The following is a 25,401-nucleotide window of genomic DNA, read 5'->3' on the forward strand; positions in this document are numbered from 1 at the left end:
TGCTGCTCTTTTTCAGTGGGTGAGGGCTGGAGGTGCCGTGCAGAATCCCTGTTTACCTTCCTGCACACAGGTGAGGGAAGAGCAGATGGAAAAATGGCCTTGGATAAGGACTTGGTTGGAACTAACTCATCCAGATGTACCAGCCCAAAACAAGCAACAGGATTATACCAACACTTTCCTGAGGCTGGAGTACAGGCAGTGATAACCTCCCTTTCCTAAGCATGCCAGGAATTCTGGTATCTGCTCCTCTCGAGTTTACACTTATTTGAAGTCACACACCTGTCTAAAGTATTGTATATAAATAGCATATAAGATAAACAGTATTTTTGATATGAAATGAAAACCTATGTAATAATTTTTTTGGGGAGGGGAAAAATCACTGGCTCTGAGGAATGGATCTAATAAATATTATTATTAATATTAAAAAGTAGAAAAATGTAATAAAGACTGGGATGGCCACTGAACAGCCAGAACTGGAGATAGAAACCAGGCAGGTTTTAGGGTTGCCAAACAGGTACCTCTGGTAATTCCTGACCAGCAGAAGTTGTTGCAGTTGTTAGTGGGGTTTTGTCTAACTCTTGTCACTGAGAATCACTGAGGAGAGGAAGCCAACCCTCAGTGACAAGGTGTCCCACCCCTTTTCAACACTTGCCTTTGACCAAACCAAGCTGGCAAAGTGACAAAGTGAGACAAATCCCTCCTGAGGCACCTCGAGCCCATAAATATGCAGCAGGTAGTGAGTCACATAAGCAGAAGAATGAGAATATTTGCCCAAAAAAAACGTAGCAGATGGTGAGTAAAACATCTGGAGGCCAATGAGCACTGACAGAACGTCGAGATAGCTGAGGTGGATCTGAGCAGCTCGGTAGATTCGAGCAGCTTCCTGCACTTGCAGGCTGTTGCTATGGCATTTAAACCTTTCTATTCAAGAAGGGTGTGAAGAAAATAGCACATCTCTACTAGGAGGGCTCCCTGCATGGCAAGGGTTAGGTTTCCATCTCAAGTGGGAAGGCAGGAATCTTGCTTTTTGTTCTTAATCCTGTGTTTCCCTGCCATGAATCTTGTTTCTTGCCACCTGAAAATAACAACAGTTAATTACAGGTAGCCCTGTTGGTGCTTTGTTGCATTGACATCTGTGTAATGAGCAGTGGGGTGTACAGGAAACGTAAAATGACATATTTTGTACACAGATAATCTTGGATCAGTTTTAGCACCTGTCACCTCCTTCGTGGTGATTGGCATGGTGAAGCCCCAGCAGTTCCTGGGGCCTCCCAAACTGGTTGTGACACAACAGTTGCCAATAAATCTTCAAGAGATGTTATTAAGATAAAATATTAACCATACTCCTGGTTGTAAGTACTTCAGCAAAACTAAAAGCTTGAAAATGCTGTCATTAAAAATGGAATTTATGTATTTTCTGCCTTTACATCCATTTTCTATCATCAGACAGCGACGTTACCTCGGTCTGGTTTGTTTTCTGCTTCTCACAGTGCTGCAGCTCTGCTGGGAGAGCTTTGCCAAAAGCAAAAAGTTTTTGCTGAAATGTCAATTTTGGTAAACACAATTCTATTTCTAATGGGTTTATGACATTAATAGGGACCTGTCAGGCTCGTTAGTGCCTCTCTGAAACAGAGCTCTACCAGAGACACAGAACACAGGGATAAGAATTTAATAGCTGCCTTAAGGATTACATCACATAATCGCTACAGTTCACATGAAAAATGTAAAAGGGAATATTTTATCCCTCTTAAAACATTCATGTATAATAGCAAGGTTTGAGTCTTATCCTACAGACCTGCCACATAAACTGTTTGCACTTGGAGCAGATTTCCTGGGGGGGGACTGGGTGAGGAATCTCCAAGCCTTAACTGTTTTAGATGTATTTTTAAACTAAAAAAGAAACAAAAGAATAAATAAATAAATAACCCTTGATGCACAGGGGGGTTTTATGGACATGTTTTGTTCAGATTTTTATGAACTTCATGCCAGCTTTTCCATAAACCTCATCTCCAGCTGTCTGTCCAGGCTGGCAAAGGAATCCTGCCGTGAGTTTCACGGGAGTGCTTTTGTTCCAGGAGCCCAAGTTCTCTGCACGGTGCTGCTCATCAAACCCGGCGTCTGGAGCCAGAATCTTGCCAGGATCCTCAGAAATCTAGACCTGGAAAAATTCACCCTGGTCGGAATGAAACACATAGACCTGGATCCAGCCATTGCTCTGGGGCTCCTTCCTTCTGAAGTGACACAGGTTGGTTCAGATCCTGGTTAGATCTGTGGCCCTGCTGAGCTTCAGAGTGGGGAAATCTGTCAACTGGTGAGTAATCCATTCCTGGAAAAGCCAGCAATTCCCACCCGGGATTTCGGAGGGGTTGTTGGGATTGAGCTGTGCAGAACAATCCGATCTGTGCCTCATCAGCACAAAGAGAGCTGACGTGCCCAGGCTTTCTTTTATCACGTGCCACAAAGAAGCAGACCTGGTTTCTCTCCCAGCTGAAAACTTTGGAGGATGTGGGGAATACAGACCCCCCAGGAATCTGTTCAGCTGCTGATTTACAGGGCTGACTCTTTACCTGCCAAACAGGTGTCTTATCCCTCCCCGGGGTCGTTCCAGGTAGGGTAGGGCAGACACCTTCACGTGTGCCTGGTTTTATTCCATGTGCATTGGCAGGGAATATGGATCTCTGGAGTGCTGTTACCTCAGGTTACATTGGAGACACAGCTCTGTAAAAATGACCTGCAAAGAGAGAAAATTGTCATTGCTACGGTCTAAAAGACAATAAAAAGGCTTCTTAAGTTTTGGGGGCATTATAGGTGTTCATTACCTAAAAATAGATATGTTTCTGCTCTTTATAGTATTAGAAATTATTTTTGTCCTCAACCTGACATATACTGAGTGTACAGATATAATGAAAGCCTGGGAACTGAACACTGGCCATTTGAGAAGAGTTAGATTATTATTTTTTTATTATTTCCTTGGGGAAAAAAACCCCAAACCTGTTATTTGATTGTTTTCATGAAGACATGTAAACAATTAACTTTAGAGAAAACAAACCTTTGTAATTGATACTGCTTTTGGATTAAGCTGAGAAAGTTTATAGCACTGTGTCCAAGAAATTCTGGATAGAGGCTTCCAGAAGAAAACAAGAACATGCCAGGGCAGTGCTATGGAACAGTTAATACCTTCTGTGTGATAACAGTGAGCACAAGCATTTGATTTTTAAATATTTATACTGGTTGCTGTTAGAGTGGATGGGGATGTGCTTCCCTATATGTTTTTAATACAGAAACAAATACAAAATGCTAAATACAAAATGCTTTTTTGATCATCTGAAACAGAAAACATCTTAAAAAAATCCAAATATCCTTAGGAAATTATGCAGATACTTGTGGGGTAAATGTGAGGAGAGGTTGTTTCATGAGAAATATCTTGGGTTTGGAGTTCTCCAACACACCAGAGCAGCTGTTGAGCACTTGAAGAGCTAGTAACTAATGAGTGTAAAAATTACAGACCTTTGGGGTTTTGAACATGGAAAAAAGAGCAGGTTTTGAAATAGAAAGCAGAGAAATAGAGTGCCTTTGGCAGGGGGAACAGACAGTAGGAAATGCTTTCTGCTGTCCAGGGGTTCCTTCTCCTTCTCAGAACACGTCGGAAAGTCTTTCTCTGGTGAGGGCTGGGAAAGGCTGAGCTCCCAGGATAAGTAGGGAGATTTTCAGAAAGCCTCAGCAGGCTCCAGGGACTGGGTTATTTGGAAAATCCAGCTGGTAAGTAGCACAATGGCAGCCCTGGGAGCAGGGCTGGTTTTCCAGCTGAATTTCCTATCCAACATTTGGATGGGAGCAATGGCAGCGTGGATCTGTTCCTCAGTTCACAGCACAACAGGATGCAACGGGACACAATGCTGGTTTTAAAAGGAGGCTCTTAATGTGGGTGGAAATTGCTGAATTTAGCATGTCACGGAATCCCAGGATAGCTGAGGTTGGAAGGGATATCTGGAGATAGTCCAGCCCTCCTGCTCAGCAGGGTCGTCTGGAGCAGGTGACATGGGAAGGTTTGGAATGTCTCCAGAGAGGGAGACTCCACACCCTCCCTGGCAGCTGTTCCAGAGCTCTGCCATGGAAAGAAGTTCTTCCTTATGTTGAGGTGGAACTGCTTGTTTTTTATTTATGGCCATTGCTCTCGTCTTGTCTCTGGGCACCACCAAGCAGAGCCTGGCACCGTCCTCTGACACCCCTGGGAGATCCTTCTGTGGATGGACGAGAACAATGATGATGAGATGTCCTGTTGAAGAAGGTGGAGCTGGTGTTTCTGCCCCTTCTAGAAATTTTCTCCACGGCTTTTACTGCCCCACCTGGAGCCTCATCCAACACCCACCTCTGGAGACCCCCCCAGTGCTCAGGGATGTGCCGGTTTCTTGTGTGTACAGGGTTTCTGTGAGCAAATCTGGGGTTTATTCACTGAAGCCAGACTACCTCGCATCTCCTCTTTCTTTCTAATGTATTATTTACATGCACTTGACAAACATCCTCAGCAGCCTGATCTCAGCTACGTGATTGCTTTTTCAAGTTAAATACTAACACTGAGCTCCGGAGCGGCGCACGGCCTTTGGCATGTGATAAATTATGGATTGCTCGCTTCTCTGCCGAGGTTATCGAGTCACAGGAGCCACAACAATGTGTTTTATCTGAAGTTTAATAATGCTTATAAAAAAATAAAGGTCAGGTAAATAGAGCTGACATTGTCTTCCCAGTTTTTGGCACGACCTGATGGTGTGCAGGCTGTGAGAAGCGCCTGATCCCAGGGGGAATTCTGCCCTTGGAGGCTGGATCTCCTTTCAGTGCTTACCCAGCAGATCCAGCCCTGTGGAGATTGGCATTTTTAACCTGATTTTTACAATGGGACTTGATCCTGCTTTGGGGGATTACCTGATCTGATTGCCTGCAGCAGCAGGTCACTGGACTCAGTACTCAGTGATTCTCTCCAACCCTATCTTGTGATTCCAGCAGTAAAGGCAGAAGGATAATTTTGCTGCTTGTTAATCCCGTTATCCTCCTGAGCCAGTGCACAGCTGGAACTTCCTCTCAACAGAATTACTCACTGAATTCGAGGCAGCTGCACATGTGCAACCTCTCCACAGCTGCTCGTGGGGATCCACGAGGACACAGCTTGGAGAAGCATCATGGAAATGAAGGAGGATGGAAAAAAAAAGAATGAGAATAAAGGCAGCACTGGGCTGGTGGCACGTGGAGTGGATGTGAGGAGCTGTAGCAGAAGGAAAGGTTGCCTTGACTCCCTAACGATTACAAACAACATCATCTTTAACTCCAAGTGCTTGGATTTGCTGGGGAAGAACTGCAAGACAGGAAACAGAGAGGAGAGTTCTGTTATGTAGATCTAAAATCACTGTTAAGAAGCTCTGGAGCAACATAATTTCATTTATTCTGGTCTAACAGAAACGGAATGTTTTCTTTGCAGTTGTTTCTGACACGGATGAACGTTGATACGTTACATCAGTCTTTGTGAAAGCTTTCATGAAAATCATCACTGCTTTTCATCCCCCAAAGAGAAAACCCATAGAAAAGTGAATTATACACATTTCTTTTTAACTAACAGAATTTTCAAGCATGAGGGGATTATTTTGTGTTGTGCAGAGCTGAATGAATGTCACAGTTTTGCAGTGCACTCTGCCACGCTGAAATTCTTCATCCTCATCCGAACAGAGCTCTCGTCACTGGAGATGCGACCCTTTGCCCACGGAGCAGGAGGATTGCCCACCACCACATACAATCCCTTCCATAACTCAGCAATTTAAGAACAGGAGGGCTTTCTCATGGATCATTTTGCCTTTGCAAACAGAGGGGAGAATATCAGGCTTGAGCTCGTGGTTTTCAATTTATAACCCAGTTCTCAGAGATGCAGTGTGAGAAGATTTGGGTCAAAGTCAGTGAATGGTTTCACGTGATGGAGGAGCAAAAGAGGCCTTGAAGTGTTTTATCTCCATATTTTTAAATGAAATGGTAGGATTTGCTTTTAGAAATGTTTTATCTAGAGAATTGCTATCCTCTGGTGCTTTTAGAAGATTAAAAAATAGAGGAATTAAACCCTCTGTGAATGACGTGATGCAGCTGAGTCAAATTCCCCTCCTGTTTTTATTTCCTCCGAAATTAGGAAAAAAGTAAATAACCATGAGTTGGTTCAGGCAGGGAGCTGGAAATGCCCTGGTTTGTAATGTGTGGAGAACATCCAAGGCTGGCACTCACACTGTGGGGTGCAGGGAAGCAGAGCTGGGTGCTCCTGCCACTTTACTCAGATGAAGAGGCAGGAGGAGGGAGGCTGCAGCTGCTTTGGGCACCCTGGTCTTGTGTTCAGCCCAGACACCTGCAACAACGCTGGTTTTCCAAGGTTTTCCTTGATTAAAGCCATCAGCAAGGCCATGAGCTCTCTGCTGCCCATGGTATCCTGCCCCAGGCACTTGCTGCCTTTCCATTATTATGTCACTCTCCAGCACTCAAAGCAGATTCCTCTCACCAGCACAGTGGTTTCTAGTTGGCATTTCCACTTACCCTTAGGCAAAATAAGATTTCAGGGTGTTGTGACCAGCACAGCTACAAGGGGAACAGCTCTGCTCAGGAGTGGTCACAGCCTGAACTGACCATGCTTGGAAAAAAAGCAACAGTAAAGAAATTTGGGATGCAAGAAAAAAGCACTAGAAAATCACAGCAAAATCAGTGGCAAAGCCAGGAGGGCAAAGGGTTTTTTGCAGCCCCTCTTCTGACCCTCCTACTTTCAATCTCTGTGGTTCTGGTCCTAGTGGCTGGAATTCTGCCCTCTTCCAGGAGAAGCTCAGCTCTGGCAGCAGGGTATGTCTGTGTGTGTGGGGGGGAGGGTCTTGTTTTCCATGAATACAAAAAGAAAGGGTCTGCTATTTGTAATCCATCGTTTTATATTGGCTGAAGAATTAAATGTGGCTTGTTATCCCAGAGCAATTCTGATGACCCTGGTGATACTGCCCGTGTTTGTGCTCCCACCTGATCCATGGGAGTTCCTCCATGCCAAAGGAATCAGACCCTGCTGGATATCACAAGTACTGCTTGGTGTCTGTGGTGTGTATTTTGAACCTCTGCCTTCAGAGACCACCAGCACCTGTCTTAAAGAGGGCAGGAAGCAAGGACTAGTGGCAGATCTGCTTACTTCCAGCTTTTCCTAGCCAAAGGAAAGCTGGGATATACCCAGTGCTTTCCAACACTGTTCCTTCTAACTGTTCCATCTCTGTTCTTTCTTCCCAGGATCCTGCTGCTTTAGGAGCTCACTGTACCTACCTCACCTCAGGCACTGCTCTCGTGCTGTGTCTGCAGAGGCCAAATGCTGTGAAGAAGCTGCTGGATCTCCTGGGGCCAGAGGATCCTAAAGTAGCCCAAGCACTCGATCCCTGCCTCTGGAGGGCTCAGTATGGCACCAGCACAGTCCACAATGGATTTTATGGTAGGTTTTTGTGAAAGGAAAGGCCAAAGACTCAGATATGCAAATGGAAAATATATAATGCACTGTTCCCTCCTGCATTGTCACTACAGATCCAGCCTTGGCAGGCAGTGAAGACCGTTATTCCCTAGAAAGCTTTCACTGTTTTCTTGGTGGCTGAGCTGAGTGTGTCTCAAGCCATAAAATATTCTCCTAGAGGTTATATTTCAGAAAGGTTTCTTCCCAGAACAGCCCTAGATCTGTGTTCCATCATAACAGATTTCCTTTGATCTCTTCCCTGCTTGGTCATTTTGTACTTTTGGCTTGGCTGTTTTGTAATTACCCCCAAGAACCCATCTGTCTTCTCTGCTTGTGTGTGTCCTGCTGATGTCTCCATTGGCCCACTCCAATCAGATTTCACAGAGGAATTAAAGACACCGAGTTTCTGTAACATCTCAAAACGTTAGGGACCAATAGAGAGGTGATTAAGAATGTCTCTGAGTGAGGAAAGCAGGTAAACTCAGCTGTTTTCCATCGGGAGAGGCTCTTTCCAGCTGGCACATGCAGAGCACACAGTCAGCACCCTCAGAGTGCTGAACCATCACAGCTCATCTGCCAGCAGGGAAGGACTGGGGTGTTGCAATGTGTGTGTGTGTGTGTTTGTGATGAGAAAATGGGAATTATCCCTGGAGAGAGCAAAGGGTATTGCTGCTGGAGGTATTGCCACAAGGAGGGAAGGATGTTATGCCAAAAATTGTAAGGGTTAAATCACTGCCCACAAATAGTGTTTTGTCTCGGTGTGGACCTGATTGTGCTGTATGTAGTTAAACAAATATAAAAATAATAAAGCAATAATTTCTTTAAACCCAGGTGAGCTGGTAGGCACTGAATGCCCTCAAGTCCCAGAGCTTTCCTTGGATTATTTGGCTCTTTCTGTTGTATTCTGTGCTGTGAAATCTCTCCCTCTTTTCATCCATATCAAATGGTCTGTTGAAAACTGGTAGATAACGAAGTACTACCATGTTACAGCTTGGGGAAGAGAACCAACCCCTGGATCCAGAACCACCTTTTATCAGATTGGAATCTTGAGGACCAAGACTGAGCCAAGAGAGCTCTCTCACCACGATCCCATAGGATCCACCTGCACAAAAAGAGTGGTCAGGGCTCTTTAGCCAATACTTTTACATTGTCAGCCCCTGCTTCTTTTGCCCCTGAGGTTAATGGATTGTGTATCCAGGTCGCCTTGAGACTGAGAACTCGTCGGTCATGACTAAAAATGGGTAATATATCCCCCAAACTTCAGACATCTGCCACAGTTAGAGCATCCCCAGCATAACTCAGTGAAAGATGACTTCATATTAATCATCCTGTTTGGTTGGGAGTCACGGGTAGCTCACTGTTTTTGAGAAACCCTCGGATGTTCTGCTTTGGGATTCCCTTCAGACCCTAGGCTGGGATTTGAAGTCACCTTTTAAGTGTGGGCTGGGCACAGAGCTGAGCTGGCCACCCCCTGCTCTCAGACCAGGCTATGTGTGTTGTGTACAAAGCCATCCTGGCACACATTCCAGGAAAATGGATGGAGCTGGAGCTAACTGATGAGCCTGACCCAGCTGCTGTGCCAAGGAGCTGTCTGTCCATAAGGGAAGGAGTGTTCCTAAACCCTTGTACCTCCAAGAGCTTGTCCTTCAATACAGGTGAAACATTTACTTGCAAGTTAAGCAGGAAGAGCTTTCCATGAGTAATGTGGGGAATGTAAGACCATCTTCCTTTCCTAGGAGGGAATACTAAGCTTTCTCAGTTTTGCTCCAGCTGAGGAAGAACTTTAGTTAATGCCTGAAGCAGAGCAAACTCTCGCTGTTTCCTCCCAAAGTGACTGGGGAAATTCAATTAATATGAACACCAGGTTCCAGGGAGACCACTGAGCCAGGTGATGCAGTAACACAGCTTCAGTAGTCTGAGGCTCAGCTGCAGAGTTAAACCTGCCTTACTTTCATCTCTTCTGGAGCTTGGAAAGTCACTGTGCAGTGCTTTTCCTCACATCCAGGGAGCTCCTACCTGTGTGCACCTTACACTGTGTTACACCTTGAGCAAGGCAAGAGTTTTACTGCTGCTCCCTTGGGGAGTGTCCTCTGATGGCATCAGTGACTTAAACATGGCAGGTGCAGAAAGGATCCAGCACAGCTCAGACACCAGTGACTTAGACAGCCTTAGGATTGTGAAGTGCTGCATTGAGGGCTGTGGCCACACAGAGCTGGAATTATGGAGTTCAATCAGTGCTCTCAGATGGGATTCTGGGATGGGCAGCCTCAAAGGTGGGAATGTTTCAGAGGATATTTGGGTAGTTGTATCCCAGGAGTGTGGATCTGTGCCAGCACATTGACAAACTCTGTGGACTCCAGTGACACAGAAATAGCTTTTCCCTCTCTAATATTTTCCACCCACGAATCTCAGCACATTCTGAGTGGTGCTTTATAATGCTGATGCTTTACAGGGGAAAATGCAGCTGCTGAGCCTGGAGAGACCTCTCAAGTCACTGAGTTCAGTTCATTCCCTCACAGACAACCCCATCCCACATTCCCTTTCATAAGCAGCCACCCCGCTTGGCTGGTTGGCACAGAGCTTCTCTGCTCTGATAGCTAAAAATCTTCTTACATTTTCAAACTCAAATATAGTCACATCCAGTTCTCGCCCCTTTGTCCCTCTGCCATTATCTGGACTTTATTTTAAGTAGTTCTTTTTATGCCTCTGACCTTTTCTACCCTGGAGCGTTTATCAGAAATAAAATTGCTTCTCAGCTTTGGGTCATGTTGGGTCAAACAAGCCAAGGTCTTCTAGCTTTAACTTTTTAGATGATTTTCCATTCCTTCCATCATCCTCACGTCATTTCTCTGTACCTGTTTTAGTCTCAATTCACTTTTTATGACCCCGTGTGAAGAGAAAATACACTGCCATTAGCAATGCCTCGTGCTAATTCTGATTTCTGCGGTCAATTAGAGCCCCACAGCCTATTTAGGACCTGCATTATTGTTACAAAATACATTTATTTTACTAACTAGTAGCTCTTTTCCTTCAGTAAGATCAGCCTGATGTGATCCAGAAGCAAAGGAAAAACAATGGGATTTGGAGCTGGTATTGAAGGGTTTCACAGGCTCCTTAACACGATTCCCTTGACTATACTCTTAGGAAGTAGAAGGAGTCTTGTTTACATGAAGAAGCTGCTGAGTGATAATAAGACAGAACCAAAAATACCAAGGAGGCAATGAAACTATTCTAAATATAATGGTTTTAAACGTTTGCTATTACTGTACAGAACAGCTGGCCTTTAAAGCAATTACTTCAGTAAGTTGCACATCATCAATCTCTCCAAAAGATGAGTGTGAGTCTAGAGAAAATGTTTAATTCAAAGCCTGAGAGAATCTTCTCATTTTATTTATCTCGCAGGCTCCAAATCCTATCACATGGCTGTCCGGGATATGAAGCTGTTTTTCCCAGAGGGGCTGTGCTGTGCCAAGTGTCAGGCACTGGAGGAAGAAGAGGTAGGATCTGCCCTTTTCCTGGGGTTTATCCTGCTGTGTCAGGGCAGTGGCTTTGGCCTTGCTATCCCATGACTTCTTTCCTATTATGTTTTAGATAATGCTGCTTTTGATGTGTTTTACCAGCTGCTGAGTTTTCCTTCTGCTGTGGATGTTCCTACCACACTGTGCTCCCTCTGTACTGACCCAGAGAGCCGGTGGAGCAGAGCTGGTTCAGATCTGTTTGTTCAGAGCCCCGTGCTGGAAATTCAGGAGGGCTCAGGGTTTCGGGAGCAAAGCTCCCAGATGGTCAACATTGCTCTGGAAGGGGGATATTTGCTTTCAGCAGGGACAGCAGCATCATCCCTGAGTGCTGAGCACAGACGACCCAGGGGCTGATTTTTCACCAGCTTTGTGTCATTCAGGAATGGAGATGATGGAATAACGATTTGATTGTGCTCAAGGGAGCGATGGAAATGTTTGAGCCTTGCTGTGGCTCAGGGGTGACCCAGCTGAGTGAGTCCAAGGAGGTTAGCTCTGGAATTAGCCACAGCTGGAATAGGCTTCAGTAATGTGGCTGCTGTCCCTGTGCAGCTGCAGTCCAGGGCATTGTGGCTGTGCTGGACACTTGGATGTGCCAGTTCATTCAGAGACAGGAAGGAGCTGCTACACCCCAGCTTTACTCATCCAGTGTGGCACTGGATAAAGCTGCCAGCCTCACAGCCTCACAGCTTTGGAGTTTCTGGCCTGGAAAAGCTGGGAGCAGAGACCTTAGAAAGATGTCTGGATACAGGACTTTTAAAAGGAGGACAAGATCCTCTACTGAATTAAGTCTCAATTAAGAAAAAAATGCATGCAGAATGTTCTTGTATCTCCAGACGAGCAGGTGTTTTCTGGGTTGGCAATTACAGAAGTACACAACAGCAACAAAAGCTTCACAGCTTGCCTGAATCAATCCTTCAGAAGTGTTAGCCCTCCTGATTAGGTAGCAGTGTTCATGTGACTTGCTTCTCTCTCCCTCCCTTCCCTCCTGCAGATTTATAACCTGAAACGTGACCCCATTTTCAGCCTGGAAATCAGCAAGGAGCACAAGACCCTAAACGGTGAGCCAGGAAGAAAACCCAGTGTTCTGGGCTCTGAGCAGCTCTGCAGTCCTGGTAAGGAAATGCAACTCCTGTTACAGATTGGGGCTGCTATTGATTAATTGGCCAGCAAGACAAACCATCTGGTGGCAGCAAGATTTGGTATTGATGTCCTCTCAGAAGGGAGAGACAGCTCTGAGCTGCAAAGAACAGCTCCAGGGGAGTGCAGCCATTTAACTGTTTACCTGCTGGCCCTTTGCACTGCCAGTGCTTTAGGGGTTAAATACAGAGTTGACCTTAACAGCAGCAGCAGAACAAGCACTGTCAACACAGCTGGTGGATGCAACAGCACACGTCCCTCTCCTGAACTTTTACAAAGGGTCTCAGCACCACTTTGGCCACAGTGGTTTGTGTGTCCATTCAAAGCCTCCCTGGGAGAGGTAGGACACCAGGTCCTGGTGGTGGTGAGGTGATCTGTTCTGTGAGTAGATGGACACCAATTTATGCAGGGAGTGCTGCTGGCAGCACAACCATCTAACTCTCAGGAACTGGACTGAGAGCTCATTCAGTTCCTCCTGCTGCTGAGCAGCTGCCAGCTCAAAATGACTCCCAGCTATTGCCAGGCTGACTTTGATTTGGAGCTGAAGCCTCAGCGAGGCTGTCAGTTCCCTTGGATGCAGCAGCTTCTCGGGGCCTTTTCTGTTGATTTGACTTGATAGACAAGTGTAAACACAGCTGGGCTGCAGCAGCACTCAGGTCACGACATGTCACTAACACAGGGGGGTGCTTCTGTCTTGGGACGTTGGGATTGATCCCAAGCCTTTACAAAACAAGCAGTGATCCGGTAAAGCCTCCCTGTGGTGTTCACTGGGGAATAGAATTGTTTGGAACCAGCTCATTCCCATTCCTGGAGCTTGAGTTCAGGTGTGACTGATGTGGGCAGCTCAGAAAATGGTTCTGTGCTGCCCCTGATCACTGTGGTCATTAACACCAGCACTGGGACCACTGGATTGTTGCAGACTGAGAGAGGAGCATGACAAAAATGCTACAGAAATACAGACCATCACACCTCTCCTTAAACCCTTCCTGACACGGGACTTTGGGGCACTGCTCCCGTCCCAGGAGGTGCCTGAGGCAGCTCGTGTGGAAGTGCAGGGAAGGGCTGGTAAGTCAAGGCCTCTGCCCTAAGGACAGCAGAGCTGTCACTGTGGGTAGGGGGGCTCTGAAGGAGGATTTTTCCCAAGGTATTTGTTACTTGGTATTTCTCCCATCATCTTTCTGCACAGTTGGGTAGAAGTGGGCCTGCAGCACAGGTCTGCTGTGACTGAAGCACTGCTTGACTTTTATAAGCGATTGCATAAAATTAAAATAAATAAAACAGCTTGTGGAGAGAGCAGAGGTATTCTGCAGGCTTTGCACAGCCCAGTGTTGCAATCAAATCTCAAAATAACGTGCCCTTAATGTCTTGCTGCACGAGGATCTCTTCTTTGAAGATGTCTATGCAGAGTAAAAAGGAAACCAGTGTACAGCCCTGATGTTTTTGTGTCTCAGAAAATGTATTTCAAAGAGTTACTGTCCTGGAAAAGCAAGCCCACGTGATCCCTGAACTGTCAGGCAGGATATAGTAAGTGCCTCCAGCAAGGCAGACACATCACTCACGTTCTGGGCTCATCTTGAACACTAGAGGAAGCTCTTGCACGCAGGGAAACCTCCTTCCAGCAAATAATTACCACAAAGCTGCTGCCTAATGGAGAGACAGATTTGTCATGAGGAAAATATGAAATACATTAAGTCTTACGTATGTTGAGCAGAATTACATTAGGGATTATAAAAGCAGCTGGATTAACAGATTTCTTTGCTTGGAAAAAATGAAATGGAATCGTAGCTCCTGTAGCAAAGCAGCAGTTGTCCTTGTCTGACTCCTGAAATGGGGTCAGCACTGCTGTCTTGTGATCTCCAGATAGGGGCACGAAGGCAGCAGCAGTCCAGCAGCTCGGGATGAGCATCCCAAACCACATCACAACACCTGAGTGCCTCCAGCCTCCCGCTTGCACGTGCGTGGCAGGGAAGAATCATTTGGGGGTGTGGGGAAATACCAAAGAAGTGTTTTCACCTTCTCCCATCAGGTCAGCCAGTGCTGGATACCCTCTGCCAAACCACTTGCCTGGTGTTACCCGGGATAATCCTGCGGGGCTCAGAGCCCCCCCCGTACGTGGAGCTGCTGGCTGAGCTCCTCGGCAGAGGTTTCTCGGTGAGCGGAGCTCGGCTCACCGTGCTGGACATGCCCCAGGCTCTCTGCATCTCCGGGACGCTCAGCAGGGCCAAGGGCAGTGTGGCAGCAAAGGTATGGAACAGCTGGAGCTGGGCTTTGCTTCCCTCCCAAAACGAGAGCCTGGGAATGCCCTGCTGTGTGCTGAGCTGGCTGTTTGCTCTGAGCACACTGGCTTTGGTAGCAGTGTGCCAGCACTGCCCCTGGGCCCTGGCACCTCTGGTAAGTAAGCTGGGCAGTGTCCCTTCCTGGTGTTCCTGTATCCCTGCTGGCTCACTGACCCCAACCTCAATATCATTCCGTGTGATTTCTCCTTAGTGGGAATTGTCCATCCATTCTTTATTTAGTGAACATTTAATTCCATTCACCCAGTGCACTGTTATGTATGCTGCTGCTGTCTCCTCTCTTGTTTCTCCATATAAATACAATTTCTCTTTCCCTTTCTCTGATCACACCCCATTACTCCTCTACTACAACGCTGAACAACTCCTTCATATTTTGGACTGTGCCCTGGAGTCCTAGGCAGGGATTTCCCACCTGGAATGCTGCCTCCAGCTCCGGGGTCCCCAGCACAGGAAGGACAATGGGCCAGTTGGAGCGAGTCCAGAGGAGGCACCAAGACGATCAGAGATGGAGCAGCTCTGCTGGGAGGAAAGGCTGGAGAAGATTGTTCAGTCTGGAGAAGAGAAGGCTTTAGGGTCACTTAGTTGTAGCCTTCCAGGATCTGAAGAGAGCCTACAGGGAAGATGGAAAGAGACTATTTACAAGGGCCTGGAGGGACAGGAAAAGGGGGAATGGCTTCCCACTGCAAGGGTTAGATGAGATATTTGGAAGGAATTGTTGGCTGTGAGGATGGGGAGGGCCTGGCACAGGTTGCTCAGAGAAGCTGTGTCTGCCCCAGCCCTGGGGCTGGACGGGGCTTGGAGCAACCTGGGATAGGGGAGGGTGTCCCTGCCCATGGCAGGAGGGTGGAATGGGATGAGCTTGAAGGTCCCTTCCAACCCAAACCATGCTGGGGGTCTCAGTGAGTGGGTGCTGACAGCTCAGGACAGCCCCGTGTGGGGCTTGTGCAAGAGCTCACGAGGCTCGAGCAGGGGCTGTGCTGCTGGCTGAGCAGACATTGCCTCACAGCAGCAAAACACCGGGCCCAGACTGTTTTGGTGTAGGAAAAGCCCACCGTGTCAGGAACCTTGCACGGGCTAAACCAGGGGGAAAGTACCTACAGTGGCAATAGCAAATCAACAACCATCCAAGGGCTGTCAGACCACAGCAGTCCCTCTGCAAAACACATTTGTGCTTCCAGCCTTTCAGTTAGAAGTCTTAGGTGTTATCTGTAATAAGAGCAGCTAAGACCTTTTCAGGTTGTGATTTTTTAAACTGACATCCCTTTGAAGTACATCTGTATGGAACAGCAATTACATCTCACAGCCAATTAGTGCGAGAACGGCTTCCTTTTCCCGCGGGTCCCCCGAGGATCCATCCCTGTGCACATGGAATGTGCAGCTCTCTAGGAATGACAAAGTGAATCAGTGTGTGTGGGGCAGAACCATTCCTCCTTCCTCCTGGCAGAGATTAATGACTCTGGGCACAGCTGGCGTGCTTCCAGAAGGATCTGGCACCGCTGAGCTGAAGGTGAATGTTACAGCCTTTGCTTTCCCGTGCTGGAAGGGAGTGGGTTCCTTCAAGTAATGAGTGCTTCTGCTACAACATCTCAACATTTACCTTATCTCCCTATTCCTGCTTCCAGCAGAGGTAATGACTGAATAACACCCCTGCTTATTTTCCCTCGGAGAGAGGGGAGCAGGACTAACAGTGAGCTGTAGGAGCTGGTTAGCAGTTCAGACATGATCCTCTCCACTTGGAAGTTGCTGCCTTGTGGCTCCAGCCCCTCCCACAGCACACAAGTGGTTATTGGTGCTGTCAGCAGTTCATCAGCCAGAATTAGACTCCTGTAAGTGAAGAGCAGCACCAAAGCTCTGTTTTTGCCTCTCTTGCAGTGTTCCCTCCTGAAGGATGGTTTGTGCCTGGTGCTGGCAGCACAGCAGGACGATGCTGTCACCTGCCTCTGCTCCCTGCTGGACAGGTAAGAGAGGGCATGGCCCTGCCCACAGCGGGACAGGGTCTGTGCTCTGGGGAAGGACACCTCCTCCTCTGTCATTGCAGTTCTGATGAGGGCAGGTGCCACTCAAAGGCAGCCTGTTCACAGTTACCTTGTTAATCACTGAATCATGGAATCGTTAAGGTTGGAAAAGACCGTTAAGATCATCAAATCCAGCCATCAACCCAGCACCACCAACCATGCACTACGTTAGGGCAGGTCCCCAAGGGCCACATCCACATGTGTTTTTGAGTCATGATCACTTCTAGGGATCGTGACTCCACCACTGCCCTGGGCAGCCTGTTGCAGTGCCTGAGCACCCTTTCCGAGAAGGAACTTCCCCAATATCCAACCTAAACCTCCCCTGACGTATCTTGAGGCTGTTTCTTCTCATCCTGTCCCTTGTTCCTTGGGAATAGAGCCTGACCCACACCTGGCTCCACCCTCCTGTCAGGGAGCTGGAGAGAGTGAGAAGGTCCCTCAGCTGCTCCTGCTGCTCCAGGCCCTTCCCCAGCTCCATTCCCTCCTCTGGACACGCTCCAGCCCTTCAGTGTCTTTCTTGTCGTGAGGGGCACGATACCTCAGAGTATCCACACTTTCAAAGTCGTGTGTCCTCTACTCATGACCTTAAACACTAAGCTGTGTCACTGGTTAAGAACCTGGAGCATCTGTGAGGTTTGGCAGCGTGGTTCCATGGATACAGGGGATCTGTGGAATGAGGATTCACAGTGGGAATAGACCTGCTGAATCAATACAATTCCTTGGAGAAATATCTTAGCAGATTTTAACGTTTGCTGTGAAAAAAATACTGAAATGCCAGAGAGCAAAATCAAAATTAGCCTCTTAAATAAACCACCAGAAACGTTGGATAGAGAATGTACAAGGCTGGGAAAACAAACAGAACCCCTCTGCAGGGACCGATTAGTGAAACGGAGTGATTAGCAGGGCAATTAACCCTCTGTTCCCCAGAGGGAGGGTTTGCCTGCACAGGGGCTGGTGTTTGGCAATGGGATATGCAGCTCATGCACATGGTTCCTCTGGCAGAGGAAGCAAGGAGGGTGTTTTCTGACACATTCAGTGAGAAGCAGGCCAGGAGCCACGCTGGTAACACCGTCCTGACTTTGGCTGGACCATCTGGAGGACTTCCAGGTGATGCTGTCAGTGGAACAGGAGTAGGTGTTCAGGGATAATGGAGTTTACAAGCATCAAGGGGATCAAAGCTGAATATCCGTGTTTGTAGGCACCTCAGACTTCTCATACTTGGATGAAACGTTACAGGGCCACACCTAGGAAGAGTGGTTGGAACGAAGTTCAGCAGTCAGTTTTCAAACATGTGTTCAAGGTAATTGCAAAATATGGACTTTGCTCCCGTTCATTTAAAATCACATCCTCGGGAGCCACGTCCCAAACCTTCCACCCTGCAAGGCACAGCACTAAAGGGAGGCAAAGAGCAACTTCCCCAAGACCTTTCTGCTGTGTTTTCTTCCGCTTTTTTTCCTGGCTTACAGGGAAAAATTGGGAACCCCAGAGATCACTGGGGTGGTTCTGGGAGAGTGGTTGCCAGTACAAGGCCCCCCACCTCTCTGTTTTTCCCACAGTGGTGGGCGCTGCTTAGCAAGACCAACTGCAGCCCAGCACTTCCCTCTCCTGTAGGCTTGACACGTTTTCAGCTTCAGTCTCAAGGCAGCGCCTCCAGAGAAACCTCCTGTGGCTTCTCCTGTCTTTCCCAGGGAGCCCAGGGGCTGGGAGGAAGTGGGCAGGAATAAGTGCCAGTCTCACTGTGCCTTCACCTCTCATCCTGCTCTGTACAAAGGAGTTCCTTATGAACTGCAAAACACATGGGCATAAGTTATGGCTGTCAGGAGGCACTTGCAGGATCCACTCTGCCTCTCACCCTCGTGCCAGAACTGGTGATCAGGCAGCCATTTCATACCAAAACTCCGTATTTGCCTTCGTGATCCACGGTGCCTGTGGAAGGGAGGGGCAGGAAAGGGTGCCCACATCTCCAGGTGGATCAGCTTCAGCCAGCAGGAGCTCAGGTCCTTGTTGTCTCACAAGGCATTGCTTAAAATCAGCTTTGCCAATATGTTTGAAAACCCAGCCCGACTTCACTAGTGCCTCATAAGGGCACTTCACGCCAAGACATCTTCAATTTAAATAACACCTGAGGTTAATTGCACTTACAACTCCATCAGCCCTTTCTGTACCCTGTAAATCACTGGGTATTTATTTCCCTCTCTCTGCCACGACCTGCCCGGGTTCTGGCCTGAATTTCAGCTGCCCTGCTGAAGCACCACGGTGGAGGGATTATTTTACAGCCCTGGGACTTGATTCACAGCTGAGCCACAGTTCTTTGTGCCAGGGGGAGGAATGTTGCCATCTGTATGGAAGCCTGGGACAGTGATGTCAGAGATGCCTTGATAAGAAGGAGGAATCAGGTGTTGAGAGGAACAAAGTGGTCTTTGCCAGTGTAACTGCTCCTAGTTCTGAGTCTATTAAAGCTTCCCTAAGCCAGCTCTGGCAGTGCTGGAGAGAGATCCAGTCCCTGGGGGGGTTTGAAGACAGACCCGGACCCTCCTAAGGGTGTCTTGATTGTTGCCCAGCAGCAGGGCCTGCTCTGGCTGCTCTCTGCACATCCATGAAGGAATTATTTCTGCACCAAAGGGCAGGAAGAACAGAGAGAGGGACAAACCGAGTGCAGGTGTGGACACAAAGGCAGCCTGTGAGTTTGGTTGCCCGCCAAGAGTGGAGCCAAAGCGGGAATCTGGGAGAATCTGGGCGTGTGCCAAGGCCTACTCACAGGGCAGAGGGAAGGCAGAGTTTGGAAGAGGTGAGGGGAAGCTGCAGCACAGCTTGGGGGGAGCAGTGGGAACCAGAGGGGACAACCCAGAGAAGGAAGTGACACAATCCCATCCACAGACGAGGAGAAATGATGTGAGACTCACCTTTCTAGTTCTGTCAGCATCCGGCTGCCTGGATATCTCACTTTAAAGCATTTGAATTTTCCCTGTCATAACTTGTTTTCACAGCCACATTTCCTGGCTGCAGGGTGGCAGAGGGAAGAGCACACAGCAGTGGATTCAAAGCAGCTCCTGGAAGGAAGGCATGCTCTGCTTTTTATGCATGACAAACCAGATTTAGCTGCCTTAATAGGTGATGCTGGTGCCGTAGTGATTACTCCTCTATGGCTTTCAGCATTTAAAAAGCACTTTCAGATGCCTTTAAGACTGTTAGGACCTAAACATGTTGTGCACAGACTTAGGAGCTCACCTGGTTAACACTGTACTGAACTCAGGAGGCAGGTTTTGGGTAAAACACCCCAAACACTGCAGCAGAATAAAATCAGAGTTTAGGCCAGGCTTTCTGCCTTTCTGCCTTTAAATAATGGAATGCAATCAGAGCAGAAGCCGAGTGTTAAGGAACTTAGCTGGATGTTATTCTTTCTGATGAAACATTCTTACCAAGTGTTAATTGCTGTTAGCAGGGAGCGATGTTATCCCTATAGGAAGCTCATCCCGGGGAGCTTTGGAGGGGTAGGAGGTGTAGAAACAAAAAAAAACCGAACACATGGGGTGTAAAATCTCAGAGCAGTTGAAAACCACTGAAAGGAAAACTGTTGCCAAGCACAATACCTGGATATGGAGGCAGGGAACAGGGAGTGGCGTCCAAAGCCTCTGGAGAATTTTCAAGCCTGAGGCTCCAAGCGTGCACAGAGTCAGTTTAAAAGGCACTTTTGAAATGTGTACCGTGCCTTTTGATTTCTCTTGAATGCCTTTCAGGGTCAGCTTGTGTGTGGCTTGAGGAGGAACAGAGCACAACAAGGAATAGTGAGGCAGTCCCTGCAGCTTGGAAGGTCCTGGGTTTTGTGGAAAACACCCAGATTATCTTTGTGGAAAACAAGCCCCTTGCACAGAGCTAACTATCTACACTTGCATGTCTGCCCCAGGGCCCCCGTTATGCAACTGGTCACCACTGTTAGTTTGAAGGTTTATATTTTAATAGTGCAAAGCCATTGATGTACAAAGCTTTGTAAAACCCCAGGATTTAGCTGTGTAAAGATGTTCAGCAGCAGATGCCCGTGGCTGGAGTTGCTGGCACAGAGCACAGAGCTGGGTCATCTGCACTCCCTGACAGCTGACAGGGCAAACTAACCCTGCCTTCCCTTCCTCTTTACCCCCAGTGCCTGCTGGCAGAAGCAGTCCATCCTGACCGCTGCAGAGCATCTCCTTTATCCCCAGACTGAGAATCAGGCAAGTAGAGAAGTTTATGGTACAGATATGTGTCCTTTGTGCCCCTGTGATGAATGAAATTTGTCAGTACTGGTTGAATTTTAGAAGAAAAATGCTAAGCTTTATGAGATGGAGGGGGTGTCTTGTGGCAGCCCCAAGCCTTGGCTTAGACTGAGCCCAGCACAGGGGGAAGGTGGGACCAAAATCCTGTCAAACTGTCTCCCATATTGTGTGGTGACACAATTTTCAATCGAAATACTTGGAGATATTGATAAAGAATCTACATTTTCCATAGAAATTCAGTTCTTTTTTTCTGAAAAAACAACACTTAAAAAATTATCACAGAATCCCAGAATGGTTTAGGTTGGAAGGGACCTTAAAGCTCATCCCATTCCACGCCCTGCCATGGGCAGGGACACCTTCCACCAGCCCAGGTTGCTCCAAGCCCCGTCCAACCTGGCCTTGGACACTTCCAGGGCATGGGGCAGCCACAGCTTCTCTGGGCAACCTGTGCCAGGGCCTGACACCCTCACAGGGAAGGATTTCAAATATCTGTGATATTTGTCAAAAATTAGTGACAGGAAATGTTCATTCAGCTCTGTGGCCAAGCTGGCACGTCCTGTGTTCTGGGAGTTCTGTTCCAGAAGCCCAAATCCAAATGGAAGAGGAGAAATGAAGCCATTCCAGGGATGGGTTGGCTGAATATTTTCTCAGTCGTTCATCCCAAGAAAGGAAACACTGAGCTCCAGACATGTGGGCAGCTAATGGGAATAAACTGCATAAATACATTCTAAAATTCTGGCTGTAATCATCAAAGTTTAGAACAAAACAAATGAGAGGCTTGGATAGAGGAGGCAGTGCCTGAAGAATTGGGATTAGGAGATAAAACCTCCTGGTGGAAGGTGTCCCTGCCCATGGCAGGGGCATGGAACAAGATGGTCTTTAATGTCCCTTCCAATTCAAGCCATTCTGTGATTCTGTTATAGAAGAACTGGGGGGAGTGAGAAATTATAGCAAATGCCCAAACCTCTCCTCTGGATCCCTTTTGCTTCCCCCAGAAACCCAGCAGGAGAGCGAGATTGTGCCCGTAACCTCGTACAACACACGAGAGCTGCTGCCTGCAGCACTACTGCTTTGAGGCCTGAGCCTTAAAAGACACAGAGCCCTCTTTGAAGTCTGTTATTCCTTCTTTTAACACAGTCAGAACGACCCCAGCTCCCCCAAAAAGTCCTTCAGCTGCTGCCTCCAGCCTCTTCAGTGGGATTGTGCCCGGCGTAGCTGGGATGGCTGCAGTGCCTGGGAGCTCTGCCTGCTCAGCTCTGCAGGGCTGTCACAGCTCACTGCTGCCAGGGTGCCAGGCTGTTGCCAAGGAATGTGACAGGGCAGCCAGTCCAGGCTGGCTTCCGATTTGCTTTGAAAGGACGTTACATCTCTGTGTGCCTGACATGAAATCCTTTCTGCTTCCCGGCACCGGGGGATCAGCCTATCAGGGGAAGGCTCGGAGCGCTTCTGTGCTGAGAAGAGAAAACAGCAAATATGCTCAGCCTTTCTCCCTGCTTCTGGCAGCCTGGCATGTGGAATCTAATCCCTCTGGGGCTGGTGGAAGCTGGGGCTGCTCTCAGCAGCTCAGACCAGGACTGTGGTCCTGGGACAGTGGCAGGTGCAGCAACGTCTTGTTGGGGGTACAAACAGCAGGTTTTGTTTTCCAGGGGGTCTTTGGCTCCCAAATCTGGGGTAGGTTTGGGAATCAGAGTGAGATCTGAGGAGCAAGCACACCAGGGAACCTGTACCTCAAAGGGTGGCCCAAGGAATGATGTTTGAGCCTCTGATCTCTTGCTAATGAGTTTATGAAATGCCAGCCAGGCTTTCCAGGGCAGAGCTAATGAGCAACATTGTGATACCAGGCAAAGTTCAGGAGGGTTAAACGAACATGGATTTCAAATCCTCGTGGCCTGAGCAGAGATGCAGGCCTTTACTGGTGGAGTTAAGCCGTGGAAGTGAAAAGGAATATCATCCTTGCTCCCTGTGAGATTTGGGATTAGGCAATAGGATGGGAAAGCAACTTTCCAAATGTGGGCTGTTTCAGTGCTGACATCTGGGCCTGGGCTCGTTGTCTGCCAGTTCTGCAGCCACTGAGGTGAGCAGGCACTGCACTGCTGGAGCAGCTTCACCTGCCCTGTGGGAAACATCTGCCTTAGGAGCAGACAAATCCATGTTTTGGAAGTTCCTTATTTTAACACAGTGCCCCTGAAAATGCCCTGCAGACCACTTCACATCTGGAAGTGGGACAGAGCCACGGCCACCATTAGGGGCTGTTGAACTTCCACGGGCCTCCAGATGTCCATGCTCACACTGGGATGTCTCCAGCAATAAGAGAGTAGTCAGGGTGTGCTGTGCTCAGCCTCAGGACTGGGATGTCCTGGGGCTGAGCATTTCCCCTCCCCTACAGCTGGGAGTGTGGCTGGGATGAGCCCGTGAGGCCCAGGTGGCCATCCCTCAGTGACAGTGCAGGATGTCACTGACCTGCCACCATCAGCACATCAGAGCAGGGGGATGACACGGTCTCTGCACAGTCATCCCTCAGCTGAGCCTCCACTGGCAGGCAGCACTAATCCCTCAGCCCTGCCTGAGCCTGCTCCAGCATCTCCCTCCTTGCAGACACCTGGAACACGGGAGCGGAGCAGAGCGAGGTGCGGAACACACACCCATCCCAGGCACTCCTGGCCACTCTGTGCCCCTCAGGAGTCTACAAAAGAGATTAAAAAGCTGTGAGGAGAGGCAGAGCTGGCAGGAGGGCCCCGAGGGCTGTGTGGGGTGGGTGTCAGCACAGCATCTCTGGTGCTTTAGGGGGACATGGTGTTCATTAGCACAGCCAGGATTGCAGGATTGTCCCGGGGCCCTTGGCACTATCCTGGCCTCTCCAGCTTGGAAGCAGCCATACCAGAGCTGCTCCAGAGCCAGGTTTGGGAAAGAGAGGCAGAGCAGCTGGGGGAGGGAGTAGATTTCCCACTTAGCACTCTGCATATTGTTGCTATTTGTTGTTTTTTAAAAACATGACTCCTGAGAACAGCCTAACAGTGGTCACAACTAGCAGAGGTTTCCCAGCCATCTCTGTGCTGGGATTAATCCAGCCTGGAAAAAGCCTCTGCACAAGAAACTTGCACCTGAAAAGAAGTTTCTTTGCTGTGCACAACTCACAGCTCTGCCCCAACCCTTTCCTTCTTTTCTCCCCAGGCCCAGGAGCTGCTCTGCAGCCTTTTTGACTCACTGGCATCAGAGAGCACCCACCGGATCGGATCCCAGGATTGTTAGCCATGGTAGTCAGGGCCTCCAGGCAGCCTTGGATGCCACTGTGGAGATGGACACATGGGGACTCCCAGCTCTAAGAACACCAGTATTTGTTTGAGATTAAAATGCAAAGTCTGAAGTGTGGCATTAGCATCGCTAAGGTAAATGAGAGCGGTGGGAGGAAGGATCAGAGCCCCAAAACAAATATTTCTGAGCTGTAGCTGTGGTTTCTAAGGGAATGCATTCAGAGACAGTCTGCTTGTGCCCATGGAGCAAGGTTTGGAGCATTCCTCTGACTGGGAGAAGTTCAGTAAGTAAAGTAAATACAGTGTTCAGTGCTGTCTGCCTCTCAGGTTCTTGGGAACTCCACCTTCCCCAGGCCTCAAAGGCTTCATGGAGAGACTCAGTAGCTGCTGGTAAGTGTGTTCTCTGAACCAAAGGCAAAACCACAGCAAATAAAATGGAAATAGTCTGAGAGAAGGTTGGATCCCTGGAGGGTTCAGTACACCAGGTAGAGCCATTAATAAGATTAAAAGCTGGACAGCCTCATGTTCACCTGCCTCTGGGCACCTCTGGGTGCCACAATGTCAGAAGGATCTAAAGCTGTTGGGGTGTTCAGAATAGGGACACAGGATGGTGAAGGGTCTTGAGGGGAAGGGTCTGAGGAGCAGCTGAGGTCACTTGGTGTGTTCAGCTGAAGAAGTGGAGACTGAGGTCAGACCTCTTTGGGGTCTGCAGCTTCCTCACGAGGGGCAGTGGAGGGGCAGCTCCAACCTCTGAGAAGGCAACACCTCTGAGATCTGCCCCCTTTCAGATGAGGCTGAAAGTGCCCAGTTAGTCCAAAAGCTGGAGGTCTGGCCCTGCAAGCTGTGCTACCTCTGTGGGTAACAGTCCTAATACAGCCTCTCTCCTTCTCCAAAGCACCTTGAAACAGCCAAAAGAGATTGTCATGGCCAGGAGGGACATGGACAGAGGCCAGTCCCGACCTCACACAGCATTTCAGTGTCAGAATCATTGAATCCCAGACTGGTTTGGGTTGGCAGGGACCTTAAAGCCCATCCAGTTCCACCCCTGCCATGGACAGGGACACCTTCCATCAGACCAGGTTGCTCCAAGTCCCATCCAACCTGGCCTTGAATGTGGAAGTACCCCCCAAACCTCTGCTCCTCAGCACTGCCCTGCCTGTTCGCTCCTCTCTGAGCTCCGTGGTGGGCCTGGACACCTCCTGAAGAGAAGCTGCAGAAATGCACTGGTGGGGGAAGCAGCAGCTGCTCCAGTCCCTGGGGAGGGCGAGGTCCTTGGAGTCAGCATGACAGGGAAGCTGCTCTGCTCCTGCAGCTAAGTAGGCCATTTCCTGCACTCCAGGCGCATTTCTGTCATGCCTGTAAAGCCGTGGACGGCTCTGAAACAAATGAAAATGATCAGGATCCACCCCCAGCACTCGGGGAATTGGATCTGGAAAAGGAGCAT

At 48.5% G+C, this 25,401-nt stretch overlaps 1 protein-coding gene across 1 annotated transcript in view; it reads left to right on the forward strand.

Moving 5' to 3' along the window:
* Nucleotides 1-24,001, forward strand: part of DNAAF8 (dynein axonemal assembly factor 8) — a 91,307-nt gene extending 67,306 nt beyond the window's left edge. The window contains exons 23-31 of the mRNA XM_050317825.1: nucleotides 17-70; nucleotides 2,076-2,245; nucleotides 7,282-7,477; nucleotides 10,895-10,989; nucleotides 12,002-12,068; nucleotides 14,174-14,391; nucleotides 16,314-16,399; nucleotides 20,595-20,664; nucleotides 23,878-24,001. Of these exons, the coding sequence (XP_050173782.1) occupies nucleotides 17-70; nucleotides 2,076-2,245; nucleotides 7,282-7,477; nucleotides 10,895-10,989; nucleotides 12,002-12,068; nucleotides 14,174-14,391; nucleotides 16,314-16,399; nucleotides 20,595-20,664; nucleotides 23,878-23,955 (1,034 nt within the window). The 3' untranslated portion in view covers nucleotides 23,956-24,001. The remainder of the gene's footprint in view (nucleotides 1-16; nucleotides 71-2,075; nucleotides 2,246-7,281; nucleotides 7,478-10,894; nucleotides 10,990-12,001; nucleotides 12,069-14,173; nucleotides 14,392-16,313; nucleotides 16,400-20,594; nucleotides 20,665-23,877) is intronic.
* The last annotated feature ends 1,400 nt before the right edge of the window (nucleotides 24,002-25,401 follow it).

The sequence above is a fragment of the Myiozetetes cayanensis genome, unplaced genomic scaffold (assembly GCF_022539395.1).
Source record: "Myiozetetes cayanensis isolate MyiCay16 unplaced genomic scaffold, myiCay2020 scf20-37, whole genome shotgun sequence".
Taxonomy (NCBI): Eukaryota; Metazoa; Chordata; class Aves; order Passeriformes; family Tyrannidae; genus Myiozetetes; species Myiozetetes cayanensis.